We start from the raw sequence: 22,119 nt of genomic DNA on the forward strand, positions 1-22,119 counted from the left end.
CATGACATCATAAATGACAAAGCTCCCTGTGTACATACTTGGGGTTAATCTTACTCTCTGCTTTTCTCACCTTTTCTTCTAGATTCCCTTTATCCCTTTAGGTGTGTTTATTATATGCGCTTATCCTCCTGAAAGTCTCCATATGCAGGCACAGCCTTTATGTTGGTTTACTATTCTTCCTAATCTGATATAGATTTCACTTTAAAGTTGTTGAGAATGTACATTCTCTTACTTCTTTCTTACTACCTGAAAGTCATTGTTTCTCAATTCACAAAGACGAAACTCTGTAGGGTTGTTCTGCTGCAGGTCATTGGCTTATCCTGGGGGTGGTTTTCTGCAGATTGTTATTGAAGCATGGCATTTGAATCTGAAAATATTCTTTTAACCAGGCATGATCTTGGTTGCTGCATCTTCTCAGTGACAGAGCTGACTCGTTGTTAGCCCTTGACTCAGATCATTTCCGTGGCTGCTAAGTCAGGCAGTTTATGGGCTGTATGGTATAAGCAGGCTTCTCTCCTTTTTTATACTTTTTGGTCTTCTGTGGTGGTACGTGGTGTCAATGGAAGTGTGGGAAAGGGGAGCTGGATCTTGAGTCTTCAGCTAATGTGGAGTTCACGGGCTGTTTTGTAATGGCTTAGAACTGTCTCTTAATGGTGCGAAATCAGAATCTTTGCTGGTTTTGGTTGTGTTTCTCCCCCACCACTCCTCATCAGCCTCTTCATTGGTCTGAGGGTGTGTTGGGGAGCTTGTGGCACGAACAAAGCAGTACAACTTGGCAAAGGGCTTGAAATAAGTTTGCAAACCATAGCATGTTATTGGAGATGATTGTGTGTCTAGGATACCATGTATAGAGAATATTTTCCTTACAGGAGGATGTGATAGCTTCAGAAATGAACCTGTGTAAGCAGTACACTTCAAAGGGAGTAATAATGCACTAGGAGGAAAAGCTTTTTTTATTCAAACAGCTGTCTCCCTCCTACAAGCGCGAGTTCCCACCTGCTTCAAGAAGACCACCGTTATCCCGGTACCTGAGAAAACACATGCAATGCGCCTTAATGACTATCACCCAGTAGCTCTGACCTCCATAATCATGAAGTGCTTCATGAGGCTGGTCGTGGCACATGGCAACGCTAGTCTCCCAGCCTGCCTCAATCCCCTGCAATTTGCCTATCGACGTAACAGGTCCATAGTGGAGACCATTTCCCAAGCCTTGCATTCATCCCTGGAACATCTGGACAGCAAAGACAGCTACATCAGACCCCTGCTGATGGACTACAGCTCTGTCTTCAACACCATTATCCCCTCCAGACTGATCTCAAAACTCCGAGACCTCAGTCTTGGCTCCAGCCTGTGTAACTGGATCCTCAAATTCCTGGCCCAAAAACCACAATTACTGAAGGTAGACAACTGCACCTCCTCCATGATAGTAGTCAACACTGCCCCCTACTGCACTGTCTATACACCCATGACTGTTGCCAAATTCCGAACAAGCGCCATCTACAAGTTTGCTGACAACACCACTGTGTTGGGGGGGGGTATCAAACAACAATAAACTAGTGTACAGGATGGGGATAGCGTGCTTGGTGACGTGGTGCAATAATAATGCCTCCCTCAATGTTGGCAAAACTAAAGAATTGATCATTGACTACAGAAAGGAAAGGGGAGAACATGCCCCCACCTACATCAATAGAATTGAGGTTGAGAGGGTGGAAAACGTGAAGCTCCGAGGAGCAACGATAACCAACAATTTGCCCTGGACTTCCCACATAGATGGAACAGTCAAGAAGACACAACAATGCCACTTCTTCCTCAGGTGGCTCAGGAAATTTGACATGCCTATCAGGGGCCTCACCAACTTTTGCAGATATGCAATAAAAAGCATACTGTCTGGGTGCGTAACAGCCTGGTACGGCAACTGCTCGGTCCAGGATCGTACGAAACTAAAGAAGGTTGTGTGCACAGCCCAGACAATCACAGAAGCCAACCTCCCATCCACAGAATCAGTTTACATATCTTGTTGACATGGAAAGGCTGCCAAAGTCATCAAGGACCCATCCTATCCTGGTATTGCTCTCCAATAACCTCTTCCATCAGGCATATAATACAGAAGCCTGCCGGTTCAAGAACAGCTTCTTCCCTGCTGTTATTAGACTGATGTATGGACTCTCTAACTTCAAGTAATGCTGATTTGTTAATGTGATCTTGCCAAGCGCACTATGTAACCTGTATGCCTTACTCTGTCCGAGATCTTATTCCCCGATGATCTGTATGTCCTTGCATACTATGATTTGCCTGTACTGCTTGCAGACAAAGCTTGCAAACACCTAGTGGGGTACTACAGGATTCAGTGTTGGGACCCCAGCTATTCACAATGTATATTAATGATTTGGATGAAGGAACAAAATATAACATCTCCAAGTTTGCAGATGATACCAAATTGGGTAGGAGGGTGCGCTGTGATGAGGATGCAGAGATCCTTCAGCATGATCTTGACAGGTTGGATGAGAGGGCAAATCAATGGCAGATGCAATATAACTTGGATAAATGTGAGATTAATCACTTTGAACGCAAAACCAAGAAGGCAGATTGCTACTTGAATTGCTGTAAATTGGGAGAGGGGAGTGTGCAGCAGGACCTGGGTGTCCTTGTGCATCAGTCACTGAAGGTAAACGTACAGATACAGCAGATGGTGAAGGAGTTAAATGGTATGTTGGGCTTCATTGCAAGAGTTTTCGAGTACAGGAGCAGGGATGTGCCTTTGCGGTTATACAGGGCCTTTCTGAGGAGGGATGCACTTGCTGTCAAAGGAATGCAGTGAAGGTTTACCAGGCTGATTCCACGGATGGCAGGTCTGACAAATGAGGAGAGATTGACTAGGTTGGGATTGTTTTCGCTAGAGTTCAGATGAATGAGGGAGGATCTCATAGAGATTTTTAAAATTCTAACAGGGGTAGATGCAGGGAGGCTGTTTTTGGTGGTGGGTATGTCCAGAACTAGGGATGACAGTATGAGGTTTCAGGGTAGACAATTTAGGATGGAGATGAGGAGACATCTCTTCACTCAACGAGTGGTGAGTCTGTACAATTCATTACCACAGGAAGTAGTTGATGCCGAAACATTGAATTTGTTCAAGAGGTGACTGGATATAGCACTTGGGGCGAATGGGTATGGGGAGAAGTCAAGATAAGCTGTTGAGTTGGATGATCAGCTCTGATTGTGAAGAATGGTGGAGCAGGCTCAAAGGGCCAAATGGTTTCGCCCTGCTCCTATCTTCTATGTTTCTATGTTTTCACTGTACTTAGGTGCCAATAAATCAACTCAAATCAATCAAATCCATGCCTAGACTGACAGGATGAGACCAAAAGTGGTTGCTTCTAGTCTTGTTTGTTATGGCATAGGTGATGCAGTTGGAAAGCGCCTTTTTCAATCATCGTAATATACTTCTCCACCATATTGAGTGCTGTACCATAACCTGAAACTTCCAGAGGATCCCAAGGTGAGGGACTTATGGTACAATCAGCCTCTCACCATTGATGAGGAGTCAGTGATCGCTATGCTGCTGAAAAACTGTTTGACTGAGATTATTAAAAACACCTATCAAAACAGAGCGCAGACCTGCATTGATTTCTCATCTAGCACCTGTACTTGACTGTTTTCTTGTAGCTTCCTTGCTTTTGCAGGCAAGTATTCAGTGGTTTGAGATGGAAAAGCTGAAGCTTTTATAAATTCATGTCCGCTTTGTGACTGATCATTAGCTATTCTTGATAATGCATCAGTAGTTATATGATGCTTTCTTGAATATATAAAGGTGTTCTTTATCTACACCTTGTTTAGTTGATGTTAGAAACCATATAGACTGGCCATCTGATGCAGATTTTATAAATCTTGAACACTTCCTAGTCCCCACAATTCTGAGCTGGTGCATCCACTGCTACAATGGTTGATCTCCTATTGATTGATTTAATGATTTATTTATTGTCACATGTACCGAAATACAGTGAAAAGCTTTGTTTACGAGTGGTACAGGCACATCATAGTAAGAAAAAGACGTACAGATCAAAAAGACTTAGAGACATACAGGTTACATCGCGTACGACGTGTGCTAGGCATTACCAATGTTAGCAAGATAAACGTTATTTGAGGCTAGAGAGACCATTCATCAGACTAATAACAACTAGGAAGAAGCTGTTTCTGAACATGCTTGTGTGTGTTCAGACTTCTGTACCTTCTGCCTGACGCAAAAAGTTGTAGGAGATCACTACCAGAATCCGATGGGTCTTTGATGTTGGCAGCCTTTCGCAACAGCAAGCCATGTAAGTGGAGTCCACGGATGGAAGGATGGCTTCGATGATGATCTTGGATGTGCACACCACCTTTCGTAGTTTCTTATAGTCCTAGGCAGAGAAGTTGCCATACCATGCTGTTATGCACCCAGACAGTATACTTTCAGTGGTGCCTCTGTAGAAGATAGTGAGGGACCTAATGCACATGCTAAATTTCCTGGGCAGCCTGAGGAATAAGAGGCATTATTGTGCCTTCTTGACTATCATATCTACATGGGAAGTCCAGGACATATAAGTTATTGTCATTTTGAGGAACTTGATGCTGTTCACCCTCTCAACCTCCGTTCTATTGACGTAGATGGGGGCGTGTTCTCCTCCTTTCTTTCTGAAGTCAATGATCAGTTCTTTAGTTTTGCCGACATTGCACCATGTCACAAGCCTCTACCTTTTGTAGTTTGACTCATCATTGTTAGATACCTGTCCCACAATGGTGGTGTTGTCAGCAAACGTGTAGATGGTGTTCATTAGGAATTTGGCGACATAATCGTAGGTAGAAAGGGATTACAGTAGGGGGCTGAGGTTGCACCCTTGAGGATCTCCAGTATTGAGTGTTATTGTGGAGGAGGTGCAGTTACCTATCTTCACTGACTGCGACCCGTGGGTCAGAAAGCTGAGGATCCAGTGGTAGAGGGCAGAGCCGTGACCAAGATCATGGAGTTTTGAGATCAGTCTGGAGGGGATAGGGTTTGAAGGCAGAGTTGTCGTCAATGACTAGGAGTCTGATGTAGGTGTCTTTGATGCGCAGATGTTCCAGGGATGAGTGCAGGGCTAAGTTAATAGTGCTGGATTTTCCAAGAAATGACAATCACATTCATATTGTTATCTGACACTTCTTCTGAACGAATGGAGGGAGCCGTGCATTTTTGAAGAGGTTCTGATCAAAGCTCGTTGAGAAATGTGGAGCCGTAATTCCATCCTGGCCATTCTTTTGTAGCACATAACTGTCGGGGGAAGGCAGGTAATGCCTCCTTTTGACAGCTCTTAGCTGGCATATTCTGGAATGTAATGGTCTTGACAGGCACTTTGACAGTTGCTGTCAAACAGTAAGCATAAAAGATAAGTGTTATAGTAGGGTGTTGGGAGGATAGGGTACCAGGCAAGTGGGAGTGGAGGGTGCCAGTTAAGTAGGCAGTTAAGTAGGATGTCAGGTAGCATGTCAGAAGAGTAGGGAGTAGCGTGCTAGGTAAGCAGAGCACCTGCGGTCAGAGGCAGGATACCAAGAGGAAAGAGAGTGTAGAGTGTCAAGTCGGTAGGGTGCAAGATGGTAAAGAGGCAGATAAATGATGCAGGTTAGGGCTAGTTATGGTGGGTGGGTGAAGTTAAGTCCAGCAGAGGGTTGGGTAAGGATGGGTATCGGATCTTGGGGGTTTCAGGTCTAGCAATAATGTGGTGGTCATTTTGTCCTGTTGTCAGGCCTGTTGGAGGAGGTGGAGTTGAATCCAGTGAAGGGGAAAAGAATTATAGGTTAGGGTCTGGGAGTGTGAGAGTTAAGAGGGTAATTTGAATAGTTATTCAGGAGCTAGACAATGTATGTAATAGCATAACATTTCCTGAGTAACTGCTTGTTTAATTTTATTGAAACTCTCTGATTTAAATTGGGAGTTTCGGAGGGATTCAGGTATAAAGGTATTGCTCATTGGCACCTTCAGTGTCAAAAGGCTGACCATCAGAAAATCTGGGCCATTGAGATCTAGGATCTCAGAAGAAATTAACATTAATTTTATCTCCTCAAATGATTGCCTAAGAAATTTCCTCAAAAGTTTGTTCATCTGAGCTTTTAGAAAGTTTGGCCACTCGTTCTCCATTCACAGGAGATCCTATAATTCTGTCATATTTCTGGATGGTGAGAAGTCTCCCTGGCTTTTGTTTTCTGAGGGTAGACTGAGATTCTCATTGCTTGCATAATGTGCCATACATACCTTATTGTGAGTTTTGAGAATGCTCACATGCCATTTATTGTTAATTCTACATTCTGTAAGATAATTTGGACTCCTCTTGCTCACTGGCCATATTTTTGTTGAACTGTGGATTAAGATATTGTCCATATGAAAAATGATGCATTCCTAAATACTTGGCAGTGTCTTCTGGAATAAGTTCAGTGTTGACATGATTCCAATGGGTAGGTGGTTATGGTAGTAACATCTAAATAACTGTTAAAAGGACAAATCTTCCATTTTAAAAAATTATTCATGGGATGTGGATGCCAACATTTATTGCCTGCCCCTGGTTGCCCGTGAGAATGTGGTCGAGAACTGCCTTCTTGAACTGCTGCATTCCATGTGCAGTAGGTAGAACCACATGCAATTAAGCAGGGCCTTCCAGCATTTGAAACCAACAACATTGAACAAGCAGTGATATATTTCCAAGACAGGATGTTGAGTGGTTTAGAGGGGATCTTCTGTTGACATTGTCCTTTTACATGGAGGAGTTCATGAGTTCAGAGGTGCTGCCTGAGGATCTTTGGTGAATTTCTGCAATGCATCTAGTAGATGGTAAACACTGCTCTAATTGAGCATTGGAGATGAAGGGAATGGATGTTCGTGGGTGTGGTGCCTGGCAGGTATCCTGTGTTGTCCTGGACGGTGTCAAGCTTCTTGAGTGTTATTGAAACTGTACCCATCCAGACAAGTGGAGAGTATTCTATCACACCCTTGACATGTCTTGTATATGTTAGACAAGTTTTTTCAGATTCAGCGTATGTTGTCCAGTCTGAATGTTGTCCAGATTCTGCTGCATTTGGACACGGACTGCTTCAGTATCAAAGGAGGTGTGCACGATGCTGACCATTGTGCAGTCATTAATGAACATCCGTATTCCTGACGTTAAGATGGAGGGAAGGCCATTGCTGGAATAGCTGAAGGTGGTTGGGTCTGGGACACTACCCTGAGGAACTTCTGCAAAGATGTACTGGTACTTTTTGTTTTGTGAGTATGTCAATCTGTGAAAGTTTTACCAACCTTTCATCCACGTTGCCATTGTGTGTACTTCTCACTCTGCAGGTTTGTTCAGTTGAGTAAAGCTGGTAGAAATTCATGTAGAACCGAATGGATTTGGAACAGGCAGTATATCAGAACATCGCATCATAGATCTGGTTACTAACAAAGTAATGCATTATTGAAGCATTGTGCTTCCCCCCACCATTTCCTTCTCACTTTTATCATAAGTTTTTTTTAATCATAAGGGCATTTGACATTTCTGCATCAAAAGCCTGATGTGGTTGGCAGTTTCCAAGCTTTCAAACAGTTTCAGGAATGCAGTTTTGAATTCATTTTTTCTTTTGGTATCTTCCTCTAATTTTGTTCACCTTACAAATTAATTCATATTCCATCCAGACATTTCTGCTTGATAATGAACATTCTTGGTAAGGGATACAGTATATTTTTTGAAGATTTTTTTAACACAGTTTTACACTTAGCTGGTTTATAATGTTAGAATTCATCGTTAAGAACAACATGTCAGTCATGGAAGGTTGCACATGACTTTGCAGTACTTCTCAGTTGGCAGGTCCGAACTGACAACTGAAATGTTGACAAGCATGATTATCCTCCAGAAAGTTGGTGTTAACGCTTTTTATATAAAAGACTTCAGTACTTTATCTTGCTCTTTTTCTGTGTGAGATCGCACGAATGTAGTTGCGTGTTTTACAATTTTATTGCTGAAGATTGAGAGTCCAACAGAATCTGAAACCTTCTAATTGGGTCAACACATGATATTATTTGTTTGGTGTTTCTTTTCTAGAATGCTTCTAAGGCTCCAGTTAAATTAGGTTTATTTTTATGACCTGGAATTGGGACTTTTATTTTGAGACTGTTGTATTGTGGCATAAACTTGAAGTTGAAGATTGCTGAGACTAACAATGGAGCCAGTCTAGCAAATTCAATAGTATAAATTTGGATCAAGTTCATTTTAACATAATCAGATTATGTTAAACCAGAGATTGAATTTTTTTGTGGTTTGGTGTCATTCAGCTATATTGATTTGAGGACAGTATACTCATGAGGTTCCATAGATTGAGTCATTAGTAGAATTTTCTTCAGTGAAAAACAGATTATGCACAAAAATTTCAATTAGCATTTTGACTGGGTTATCAGGTAAATATAGCTATTTAGGCTTTTAAAAAGACAGAATGGGAGTGATGCAAATGTTTACTGAACTAACTTATTTCTATTGTCAACAGGTAATTTTGGTGTCTGCCAACAAGCTTACACGTTATATTGAACCATGCCAGTTAACAGAAGAATTTGGAGGTTCACTTTTGTATGATCACATCGACTGGCTGAATAAAAGACTGGTTAGTATTGGAAAGCTACAGATACTCTGAAATTACAATATGCACAAAATACAAGCGTGTTAAGATAAATAATGACTCCTTTTTAAATGATTACTTAAGACACTGTGATGTATCTCATAAATTTTCTGAAAATGAGAAACAAAATCTGCCATGTGCCTGACCCTTTAGCCATCACCTAGTTGCAGCAAATGGTTTAAAATAATTGTTCAGATGACTTCTTTGGTAAAAGCAAATTGAATTGTGAGCTGTCACAAAACGCAGAGGACAATTCAATTTACCACTTTAAAACAGCCTTTGAAATGTAATGGTGAGTCACTTTTTAAATTGCTGTCACCTGCCTGTTGAAGATAATCATACTGTGCTGTTAAGGAGGGAGTTCAATGATTTTGAGCATGTGCTGATGGAGGAATGTATTTTCAAGTTAATTCAATTTTCTGCTAATGAATGGAAGGTGTGATGGTCCATGTGCTTTTGTTGTAGTGATGACCCCTTTAAGGACTAGGTTTCCCTGGAAGATGATTACTTGTGAAAGGCAACTTCCTTCTAGTAATATGATCAGTTATTATCATATGATCCAGTAATATGATCAATTACTTATGAGTCAAACAATAGTTTTATTTTGAGAAAAGGTAAACTAAAAGGTAATAACAGTGGGGAGTAGATTCTTGTTTGGGTTTATAATTCTCAAGAACTTGAGAACTGTGAGAGTTCTGACCCAGGCTATCTGTGCTTAAGACAGTGGTGACACATGTGTTGAACTGGGGGTGCTCAATATTGGGACAGTTGGGGCAAAAATCTAAACCTTTATGTAAGTTTTTAAAAACTTGGTCCGAATACTGTTTCAATCTTCCAATGTATGATAATTATCTGACTTGATTTTTGGAGACATATGTCAAATGAGTGGAGAAGGAAATTGCAGATAAGAGGTTTGATTTAGAATTTAAGACCCTGATTTTGTGCCTGAGACAAAACATTTCCTGGCTCCACAAACCTGACCTGGGACAAACAGACTTGTAAGATCATATTTTCAACCACAGATGCTGAGGCTCCCTGGTAGGTGGCGCCAGATGACCCTGAAGCAAGTTGTAGTTTGGATTCAAGGCATGCCTCCATGAACTGGCATTTGTGCTCAGGTGGCTAGCAGCAGAAATGGCTAAGAACTGCAAGCAAGCAGCCTGGGAATTTGGTCAAGCTAGTTTAAATTCTGACCTCAGTTAAAGCTGCAGGCAAGACATCTTGTGACCTATCTGTAAGCTGTGACTTGCAGTTTCCTGCATTTACTAAATAAGGTGGATGCCATGGGCTCGGCTAGATACACTGGCACCATACCACCTTATATGGGGCATGGGATGTGGCTTTTTAACATTTGGGAGTTTTTAACCAGTAACACTCCATTGTTTTATCCCAGCCAGCGTATTCAGGGTTTGATCAATTCATTGGTTGAGTGCCAGACAAGTTTCTAGAATGATTGCATTTTGGTAAAAGTTAGCAGAACGAAGGATTTCACAGGAGTAGTCTATATGACCAAAAGTTGAGAAGAATGCAACCTGATAGTATCTTCAGTAAAGACAAAGAACCATGATGCAAGATGCACACTGAGAGCAAAATTGGTCACATCACTTGAACCGAGGTGGTATTTGATTCAATCCAAACTTAGAGTTAAAGTAGGAGTTAGGGCTAAATCTGGATTAAGTTAAAACGAAAGCAAAGTAAAGTTAAATAAAACCAGTTAAAGTTGAAGTTAAGTTCGATGAAGTAAAAGTAAATGTTGCCACAAATGTATGTTTTGTATTGAGTATTGGTACTGAGTGTTAAATAAAGAAGCATTAGTTTATGTAAAATCTGAGTCGATTTCCTGCCTTTTGCCTGTTACACATGGGAAGAATGCCTGGTTAAAGGTTTGAGTAATCCTTTTGGGCAGACAACATACTGTACTGTAATGGAAAAATTTGAAAGCAAAAATACATTTTCATTCCTTGTGTCCCTGCCCCCACATACCACAAACACACATACCCCATGCCCTGTCCATGCCAACCCATGCAACCTTATATCCCCTCTGCCGTTCTACCCATGCCTTATTAAACCTTTATGCTGCCTTATTGCACTCTGCTCATCCCCCATAACACCTGTGTACCTACGTACACCTGTGCCTACAACCCTATTCCTTATGATTCCTGTGATAACCTATACCCTGTTCCTCAGCCCTTTATAATCCCCATACCACCAGTGCCAAATTATGCCCCAACTAGCATTCTTTACCCTCATACTTCCATGCTAACTCATGTAGTATTCACTCTGAACAAATCTCAGGAGCCATTGTTGACATTAAATAAATTTATATACACATTGCTGATATTGCTACTTTAGGAACTAGAAGATTTAGGGGAAAATGTATTCAGTATTGAAAATCTTCCAACTGTCTTATGAAAACAAAAGTTTTTTTATATTCATTCATGTGATGTGGGCAACAACAACTAGGCCGGTATTTTGACACCAGGTGGTAGTCCAGTTGGTTTATTTGAACTGTCACAAGCTTTCGGAGCACAGCCCCTTTATCAGGTACAGTGAGAGAGCAGAGCACACAGACCCAGAGTTTATAGTCAGAGAGATCAAAAAAAATCATTCAGTTGGTGTGAATGGAGTGTCAGATGATAAGTCTCTTGAGCTATAACTTGGTGTTGTGTGACTTCTGACATTGTCCACCCTAGTCCAAAACCATCTCCTCTGCATCATAGCCCAGCATTTATTGACATTTCCAGTTACTCTTGAGAAGATGGGGGTGTAAGCTTGTTCTCGAACCGATGCCAATACTTGCTGTTGGCACTGTAACAATGCTGGTAGGGAGGGAGTTAAGCATTTTCACCCAGCGACACAGGAATGGCATTATACTTCCAAGTCAGGATGGTGAGATGTTTGAGGGGGAATCTTGCAGCTTGTTGTATCTGCTGCTCTCATCATTCTCGATGGTAGTGGGTGTGAATTCAGAAGGTGCTGTCTCAGAACCCTAGGTGAAATTCTGCAGTGCATCTTGTACATTGTACACACTGTTGTTAATGAGTGTTGGTGTTGTAGGGATTGGATATTTATGAATGTGGTACCAATCAAGTGCATTGTTTAGTTATGGATGTTGTCAATCTACGCGAATGTTGCTGGAACTGTCCTTAACAGCAAGTAGGGATTGTTCCATCACACATTTGACTTGTGCCTTGTAGATGGCAGGCTGGCACTTGGGAGATAGAAATTGAGTTCTCACTGCTGAATTTCTAGCATCTGAGCTACTCTTCTAGCCACAGTATTTATACAGCTGGTCCAGTTTCTGGTCAATGATAACCAATGTTCCCTGTAACTTTTCTTGCTGCTATGCTGATATGCAAGATTCACGTGCATCGGTAGCTCCTGAAAGCAGGAGCAATACCACACAGCCATGCAGCTTCAATGGAGCATTGATGGTAATCCTTAAAGTATTGATAATGGAGGATTCATTGATGGCAAGGCCACTGAATGTTGAGGTAGGATTGTTAGGTTATATTTCTTGTTGGAGTTGGTCACTGCCTGACTTTGTGTGATTGTCAGTTGCCACTCATCAGGCCAAAACTGGATGTTGTCCAGGTGTTGCAGCATTTAGGCAAAAACTGCTTCAAAATCTGAGGAGTCGCGAAAGGTGCTGAACATTGTGCAGTCGTCACCAAGCATTCCTGCTTATTATTTTATAAGGGAAGGGCGTTGATGAAGCAGCAGAAGATTGTTGGCCCTAGGATACTGCACTCTGGATGCTATCCAAAGATATCCTGGAGCTGAGATCATCTACCTCAAACAACTACAACCATCTTCCTTTGCGCAAATATGACTCCAACCATCAGAGAGTTTTCCCATGATCCACGTTGACTCTAGTTTTGGAAGCTGAACAAAGTGTCACTACCCTTGACATCAAGGTAACACTCAAACAAATATGGCATCAAAGAGCCCTCACAAATCTGGATTCACCGAGAATCGGTGAGGGGTTGGGGGAGTTCAAAACTGGTTGGAGTCATAGTCATCTTCCTTCACGCGAGATGTCATTGTTAAGGTCAGTCATCTCAGCCCAAGGCATCATTTTGGTAGTTCTTCAGGATAGTATTCTAGATCCAAACACCCTTAGGTTCCTTATCAATAACATTCTCTCCAACACAAGGCCAGAAGTGGACATCTTTCTGGTGATTGTACAGTATTCAGAATCATTCATGAAGTGTCAGAAACCAAGGCAGTCCACGTCTGTATGAAGCAAGACCGGGACAACATCCGGGCTTGGGCTGATGTAAGCAACAGTTGCACCACACAAGTACCAAACAATAACCACCTCCGATGAGAGATTTTAACCACACCCTCCCCAACCCACCCTCTCCAATGCATTATCATCACCAAATCCTCTACTATCAACATGAACATTGACCAGACACTGAACTGATCCAGTCATACAAATACTGTGGCTCAAGAGCAGGCCAAAGGCTGGGAATTCAGGCAGCAAATAACTGAGCTCCTGTCTCCCCAGTTCCTGTCCATTATCTACATCGCACAAGTCAGGGGTGTGATGGAATGCTTTCCACTTGGTTGGGTCTCCAACTATGGGGGAAAAAAAACTCAACGCTTTCCAAGGCAAAGTGGCCTACTTGACTGGTACACTATCCACCACCTTCAACATTCACTCCCTTTACCAAATACACCTACTATCAGTATGTACCATCTACAAGAGGCACTGCACTAACTCACCAAGACTTCTTCGACCATAATTTCCAAACCTGTGACCTCTACCACCTCAAAGGACAAAGACAACTGATGCATAGGAACACAGCCACTTACAAGTGGACAAACTGACTTGCACCTATGTAGCCATTCTTTCACTGTTGCTGAGTGAAAATTCTGCAGTTCCCTTTCTGTAATAGCACTGTGATAGCCCCTACAGCCCAAGGACTGCAACAGATCAAGAAGGTAGCCCACCAACACCTTCCAGTGCAATTAGAAATAAATGATGGCCTTGCCAGCAATTCTCAAGTCCTGTTAAGGAATAGAAATAAATTCTTATAGGGTTGATAGATTTTCAGAAGGAGGCACATTAGTCTTTTGTCACCGTGATAATACTAGTATGTCCAGGTGAAAACTTTTGTTTGTTATAAGAAGACATTTGTGCATCTCAACAGCATTAACGAGTAAGGATTGGCTCAATATTCATACCTGAATTTTTGTTGCCTTTGAGAGACAGTTACATAATGCATCATAGGTCTGTGGTAAGAGATTTTATCATATGTAATTTTGATTTAGAGAGCGATGTGAACCTTTTCTTACCATCCAAGATGCATTTTAGGTTGCTTCACTTTCTTCTGCCTAAGCTGTTTTATTCTTCACTTGAATTTACTCTAGGAATTCTCCCCTGATAAATTTAATAGCTCAATGAATTGATTGCATTCATTGTCATTTCTTCTGGGAATTCTGATAATGTATGCAATTCTAGCCTTTCTCATTAATGTGACTTCCAATGCAATTCGGAATTGACTGTTATTCTGCAGTGAAGAATCACCAAGCGACCTTGTCTTATTGCAGAGTGCTGACTCAACATGCTTATTGTTCGATGCATGCATTGCAGAGATTGCCTCACAGCTTGAGGTCTGGCATCTGTCAAGAAGAAAAAAATGTTTGGCTTTTGCTGTCTTGTGCTGTATGTTGTAAACATGTGCAAAATGTTGTTGAACTATTGGTTAGCTGTAACACGTTTCAGACAGTTTGCTTTGTTGATTAAATCAAATTTAAAGATATAAGAAACAAATAAGTGTTGTATATTAACTTTAATTTCCATTGTGTAAACTCAATGATTCACACCATGTTTGTTGCGAGTTTACCTTGAGCATTTATATTCTGTCAAATGATGAATATTTCCAGTGACCCTTGCACAATTCCTTCCATGCGATTAAAGGAGATAGACAAAGCATTCTCGTTAAAAATTCTCACAAATTACCAAGGACAACAACTTCTTGAAGTATATAACAAATTGCATTGTTGGACTGTTGTAATCTGTTTAGCTTTTGAAGATTGAAATATTTACAATTTAAGGAACTCATGGGAGCATGGAAAATAGTTTCAATGTAAGTAACACTAGTACTAAACTGGTCTTTATGATTAGATTATCATCCTCAAGACATCCATTATCCTTCTGATCTTCTTCTGAAGTAGCAAACATAAATAATTACAGCATTGTTACTACAAATTAATCCTTCCTTGCTCCTCTATTCCTGCACAATTGTTCTGTTGAGTGACTATTTCCCACGAAATTCAGCAGCTGCCCTAAACTGAAAAATTGAACAACTTTTAAATTATATTTTTGTTTGAACCTGGCAGTAATGAAATCAGATTCCCAATAAAAGTAGCCACTGAGGCCAGAAAAGATGGGAGCAAAACTACTCTGGGTTTAAACTGATTTGTACCTGAAATATTCCACATCATAATTAACCAACTTTGCTTGCATGTCTTCAGAAATGGCTATATAACATTGTTAAATAAAAGCAGAAGGGACAGACAAGTTAAAATGTAAAAACAATCTTAGGAATATAAGAATTGTAAGCAAGAGTGGACCATTCAGCCCTTGAAGCCTGCTCTGACATTCAGTGAGATCATTGCTGATCTGTTACTTCACAATTTTAATGCATTTTCTATATATCCTATGATGTCTTTAATATGACAAAATATATCAAACTCAATCTTAAATATAGTCAATGATGGAGCTTCTATGACCCTCTCGGGTAAAGAGTTCTAAAACTCATTACCTTTTGACTGAAGAAGTTCCTCTTCACCTAATTGTTACGTGGCTATCCTTTATTCTATCCTGGTTCAAGAACCACCCACCTCAGGCAGGAGACTCAAACTTCCTGCATTAACAACAATGATTTCTCAAATGTGACAACCGCTCACTGTTCTAAATTCCAGGGAACTCTTGGTCTCTAATAGGACAATCTGTTTATCCCAGGGATTGGTTTGAACCTTTGTTGCCTTCTGTCCATGACTTGTATATTTTTCCTTGGTTAAGCAAACCAAATTTGCATGTAATACACCAAGGCTTTATATAATTGCAGTGAAATGTCTTTTCTCAAATATTCAAATTTGCTTGTGGTAAAGTTCAGTGTACAATTTGCCTTTTGACTTGCTTGGTGTCTATACTTGTCTTTTTCTACCTTATATTCCATCTGCCAAACTTGTGCTTACTCATTTAGCTTCTTCAAGTCTTCTTGAAATGTCTTTGCATCCTCCTCACAACTCACCTAGTTTTGCCATTAGCTAGCCTGGAAATATTACATTTGATCTGCTCGTAAAGCATTACTATAAATTCTGATTAACTGGAGCCCAAACACTGATCCTTGTGATATCCCTCTGTTCACAGCGTGCCCCAAAAATGATCCATTTATTCCTATTCACTGTTTTTTGTCAGTTTGCCAGTTCTCCTTCATATTCCCCTCAATCTCATGGCCTTTAAATTTATTTACCAACCTCTTGTAAATCTTTCTAGACAGTCTGAATTTTCTATATCAGTCAGTTTCCCTTATCTGTTCTGCTAGTTACAGCCTCAAAAATATTGACAGCAGGCTTCATAAACTCTGCCCAATGCTACCATTCATTTATAACTGTCTTACTATGACATCATTTATTATAGTTTCTAGCATTTTACCTATGATTGATGTTTGCCAAAACTTTAAATGACTGATGTTAGGCCAGAAGTCAATATCTACCAGTTTTCTCTGTCCTTTCTACTTAACTATTGGCTTTACATTTGTCACTACCTAATCTGCAGAAACTAATCCAGAGTTTACGGAATTTTGAAGGATGATCAACGGTGTATCCACTATCTTAATAACCATCTTTTTCACACTATTTGGAATATAGAGTGTCAAGATTCCAGAAGAAATATCTATTTTAAGTTGCTTGAATTACTGTAATTTTTTTTTGATACAATACCTTACAATGTCCATTTTCACCACTTCCTAGATTCTCTATTTATTTTTAGAAGGTTGTTTTGTCTTATCTTCTGTGAAAACAAATGCATAGAGATAGACTGCATTTAATTCCATATCTGTATGATACGTTTTCCTCCATTTCCAAGCATTGGTCTTTCTCACTATTTTCCTTTTTGCATCCCTTTCAGGGCTTTTACAATCCTTTTTTATGTTTTTGCTAATCACTTTCATTCTATTTTCCTTTGTTTTCTTGGTCTTCCTTTATAGAATTGTAAATTGGTGCCAATCCACAGGCTTACCATAATATTTTTCTGGCAACTTCATTGGTCTCATGGTCTCCTCCTTTAATCTAGCATAATCTTTGATTTCTTCTGTTAGCTACTTTTGGAATACTCTCATGGGAGGCTTTTTGTGATTAAAGAAATTTATTTTTGTTAACATTGCTAATTCTTAAATTTTAGGCATTGCCTGTATACCACGATATCTTTCAATGTAGTTTCCTAGTCTAGCAGAATCAGTTTGCCTTTTTGACCATTAGTTTCCTTTGTTTAGAATTAATACGATAGTTTCAATTGAACTACATCACTTTCAAACTAAATTCTATTATAATGTGAAAGTCATATTCTAAATATTATGGTCACCCTTTCCTATGAACTTCTTTCCAACAAAATTAGAAATTAGTTCATTTTAATTGCACAATGCCAGATCTAAGATAACCCATTCCCTAGCTTGTTCCTTCACATGCGACTTTAGAAAGCCATCACACATGCATTTCAAGAATTCACTTCTGCAACATTAATTACTAATTAGGCTCACCCAGTCTACATGCAGATTGAACAATCCCTCCCCATGCCTCTGCAATGACTATCGAGTTTTGCATGTCAATTTGTATTTGAATAAACAATTCATCTGTTTTATTGTTAATTGCAAAGTTTTGTAAATTCTCATTGTATCTTCTGGCTAACTCTTAAACTTGCAATCACTGTCCTTTCCTGCCGTACTGTGATAATGATGACCGTTATTGCTACATTAATTAATTGTTTGACAATTCTCTTTAACTTATTCACTGTTTTTCTACATGATCCCTTACCCTTCTATTGAGTTTAAAGCCCTCTCTGTTTCTTTAGTTAATAGTACTCGTTAGAACACTGGCCCCAGCTCAGATCAGGTTCTCCATCCCAATGGTATATGTAGCCTCTGCTTTACCCATTATTGCTGCCTGTGTCTCATGAAGAGGAACCTACTTCTCCAGTTCTGAAGAAGGGTCATGGGACCCAAAATGTTAACTCTGATTTTTCTCCACAGATGCTGCCAGACCTTCTGAGCTTTTCTAGCAAATTCTGTTTTTGTTTCTGATTTGCAACATAAGTAGTTCTTTCAGTTTTTAACCTACTTCTCCCTCCCAGTTCTTTGAGTCATGCATTACTTTTTGTAATTTTTTTTCTCCTGTTCAATTTATTGATAATCTGGAGCTTTCATTCTTTGAGATTCTGCTTACTACTTTCGTGCCCAGATCCTCTCACTCCCTGTGTAGAACCTGTCTTACTGATATTGTTCACCACAGTTGAATCATACCTTCCCACTGCAATCTTGTTGAGTTTGCAATGATCAAGGAATGTTTATGTTTAGTATGATTTTAGTGACTCAGAAGATTTATTCAGATTTTTGCTTCATTTCTTTTAATGAATTTAAGTAGCTTTTTGTTAACCCAGTTTTCATTGTTAAATCCAAATGATATCTGTTCTGCACAAGCTCGTTTTAGCTTGAATATCAGTTTAAATGAAATATTTTCAAACTGAATATTTTGAGGACAAAATAGTTTTCTTGTTTAACACAGGTCTTTGAAAAATTCACAAAGGAATCAACATCATTGCTAGATGAGCTGGCTCTAATTAATAATGGATCTGAGAGGGGCAATCCACAGGAGAAAGAAAGGTAGGAATAAAATGTGCATATGATGATATTTGGTTTTATTTAACAAGAACTATGATTTTAGGTTCTTCAGAACAGTCTTATTGGAATCAAAATGTTAACTCTCTTTCTCTTTCCACACATACTGCCAGACTTGCTGATTTTTCCAGCATTCTCTGTATTTGTTTCTGATTTCTGGCATCCACAGTACTTTGCTTTTATCTGAGGCTTTACTCCCTGTTAGACAAACCTATAGCTTCCTTCCGTACCTTGCCCATCCATTGAAGGAGTGACCAACACAGTGCTGGCTCGTTGTCCGTAGCAACGGCAGTTGCTCCATTTCATTTTCACATTGACCTCATTCCCATTTTATCCACTTGCCAATCTTTGTCCTGTTTAGCTTAGCCACTGACTGTAGGGTTTCCTCCAGGTGCTCCGGTTTCCTCTCACAGTCCAAAAATGTGCAGGCTAGGTGGTTTGGCCATCCTAAATTGCCCACAGTGCCCAGGGATATTTAGGTTAGGTGGATTAGACGTAGGAAATGCAGGGGTAGGGGAATGGGTGGGATGCTTTTCAGAGGGGCGGTGTGGACTTGTTGGGCTGAATGGCATGTCTCCACGCTGTAGGAGTTCTATGATTAACTGTCACCATCTCTCTATGCATTTGCCTTTCAAAACGCATATTCACTTATGAATAAAGCCCCTGCCATCCATGAACTTTATTGTGGTTGGTTCCATCAGATCATGGTCTTAACAGCAACTTTGCACAGATGATGTTATCTACCCCCTTGATTTTGCCTCCCTGCCTGGTTACATCTTCCACCATTCACCCCATCAAAAACAGTGGCTGCGTGGCATATGTCACAAGCTCACAACTTGACCTGACCCCCATTTCCCTACCACATTTTATTCCTTTGAGCATCTCACCATATTCTAATCAAGGATTCTGTGTCTCAGAATCATTGTTTGCTGCAACTGGCTCACAATTTCAATAAAAAAATTCCACTGAGATACATTCACTACTTTCTCCTCTCAGCCTCTGCTCCATATCACTTGTCATCCTCAGTGATTTCATTCTTCGTCTCAAGTCATTATATTCTCTCCTCTGCCCTCTTATTTATTGTAAATTTCTCCCTTCATGTAAACTCCTCAATCCATACTCCCAGCTTTCATCTTAACCTTGCCACTCATGGGATGTGGATGTTCCTGCAATTTCATTCCCAGAAAAGGCAATCTCTGTTCACTACTTTGTGTCGCTCATCATTCATATCACTTCTTTCTGCTCCTGCACTTGAAAATTCACTTTCAATTGCACTTCCACATACCAATAACTAGCTTATCACCCTCCCTTTTGCCGCATTTCTGCAGCTACTCAACTGTGATCTCCATTGTATTTTCTAATCACATAGTCTTAGAACCACTTTACTTTTTCTGTCCTTGGCCATTTTTAACTTTATATGACCTTCTTCATCATCCATTGAAGCTCAAGTGAGACTGAGCTGGAAGTGTATAGCACCACAGCTGGTTTAGACTTCCAGTGCCAAATCTGACCAGCCTGCCTAATGCAAAACCAGGTCCTACCCTCATCGTCTGAAACTACGACTACTTCAGGAGCCCTCATCAGTTCCTTCATTACCTCTTGACCTGACTGCGGCTGCACAGTTCTGGTTGGTCACCCACACTCTATCCTTTGTCATTGAAGCCATCTAAAATTTTGTTACCTATGGTCTTAACTTGCAGCAAGCATTAGTTGATGTTTGTACTTGCTGGTCCAAAGTTACTGGTCAAATAATGTCTTGACTTTAAAATGCCTTTCTTGTTTTCAAGTCCCTTTGTGACCCTCCCCCTCCTTATTACTGTAATAGGTTTATGGGAATTTCCTCCTACCCATAACTTTCCATTTTCATGATATACACAGCTGTACTAAATCAAAAAATCAAAATTTTTAGAAGAGATCTTACAGCAGTTAAACTTTTTTTTTGCACTGCTAAGTTGAGAGTGATCTCATTTTAGGAAGCTTTGCCTGGTACAGCTGTCTTATGAATGGAATCTCTTTTTATGGCTACAGAACTTCCTAAACCAGACAGGGAGAGTATTTAATGAGATATTTGCCTTTCATGAAGTCTGATGAACAATGAGGATCACCCTTTGTGAGTCAGTATTGCTGCTTGATGCATTTAGGGAAAAGGCTGTAATCTGCCAGACGTAGGACAGATTACCTCTTGAACCAACTTTTGTCCATCTCCAAAAGAACTTTCAACAAGAACTAATATCTGGACAGGACAATTTACTTGTGGTGGGCCCACTGACTACTTATTCTATTACTTGAAGTTTGAAGACTATTTTAATTAACATTAGATTTCTGTAATACAGTGATGTTTTTCTTTATTATTTACTTTGAAACTTTTTAGCGAACAAGAATGGTCTCAAGATTATTTTCTGCATGAACAATAAAGTCACTGCATCCAGTCATTATTGCTGTATCATTAGCGGCCGTACCTTCGATTGCTTCAACCCCCACACTCTGGAGTTCCCTCCTAATGCCTCTCTGCCTCTCCATCTCACTTTTCATCTTAAAGATACTTCTTGAAACCTGTCTTTTTTTGCCTAGGCTTTCGATTATACACCAAATATCATCTTGTGTGTCTCAGTGACAAATTTTATTTATGATTCTCCTATGAATTGGCTTGGACAGTTATTGTATAAGTGAGCTGTTGTACATAAGAAATTATGTAGTACCTTTTACTGCGACTAGATCGGGTTTTATGGATCACATCTAAGGGCAAGCCAATGATTGTTGTTTCATCTCAACTCTTCTAAAATGTTTAGCAATTCAGTAGCTTTATTTTCTAGGATTGCTTATTTGTGATTTTTATTTTACACCATGTATGGCATCTAGAAAGTTTAACACTTTGTTTGCATTGGTAGGCCTATGGAATACAGTTTTCTTCCTTCCGTGGATCCAGAAACAGTTTTACAAACAGGTAGCTTTTCTTAATAAATGTTAAGTGTTTAAAACATGTTAATTGTCACAGAAACTGCTAAATTCTGCAAATAACTTTTTAAACTGACCAGCTCTATAAAAATGTAATCCAGTTTTTATTTCTGCATTTGTTTTGTGTTGTTTACACATTGGTTTGCAAGTTAAGTTTCAATGCCACTTTTCTCAAAAAAATATTCAGCTTGGGATTTCAGTTACTTCTACTCATGAAATAATACACCCATGTGTTTTTTTCTTCTCTATATTGTCATTCAGATAATGTTGTGACATTGCACTTTTCCGATGTTTAAACAAAGGAATTGTTCATGTAGGATGTGTTAATGAACGTAACTATTAATTCCGTTACGGTGTTCATGTTTTTAGAACATGTTCATCTTCATGGCAAATAAATATTTTTTGGTAGTTTAGTTTCTGAATGGATGAGAATTGGATAAAATCGGCGTATTGGCTGTACCTGCTCCAACAGTGTAGCAATATTGGTTCCCATTCCCCCATTTTTGGCTCCTATTTGCAGTAATGTTTTGCAGCTGCTAATCAATAGAAAAAAAAATTGCATTAGAGTTATTAAGGATTCAACTTGCGATGTCTTACTGGATGGTTT

At 39.9% G+C, this 22,119-nt stretch overlaps 1 protein-coding gene across 8 annotated transcripts in view; it reads left to right on the top strand.

The window, feature by feature from the left end:
- Positions 1 to 22,119, top strand: part of sestd1 (SEC14 and spectrin domains 1) — a 127,714-nt gene that overhangs the window by 53,598 nt on the left and 51,997 nt on the right. For all 8 annotated transcript variants that reach the window (XM_048534419.2, XM_048534421.2, XM_048534424.2 and 5 more), the window contains 3 exons: positions 8,521 to 8,634; positions 18,445 to 18,542; positions 21,446 to 21,501. In XM_048534419.2, the coding sequence (XP_048390376.1) occupies positions 8,521 to 8,634; positions 18,445 to 18,542; positions 21,446 to 21,501 (268 nt within the window). The remainder of the gene's footprint in view (positions 1 to 8,520; positions 8,635 to 18,444; positions 18,543 to 21,445; positions 21,502 to 22,119) is intronic.

This window comes from Stegostoma tigrinum, chromosome 7 (genome assembly GCF_030684315.1).
Source record: "Stegostoma tigrinum isolate sSteTig4 chromosome 7, sSteTig4.hap1, whole genome shotgun sequence".
NCBI classification, from domain to species: Eukaryota; Metazoa; Chordata; class Chondrichthyes; order Orectolobiformes; family Stegostomatidae; genus Stegostoma; species Stegostoma tigrinum.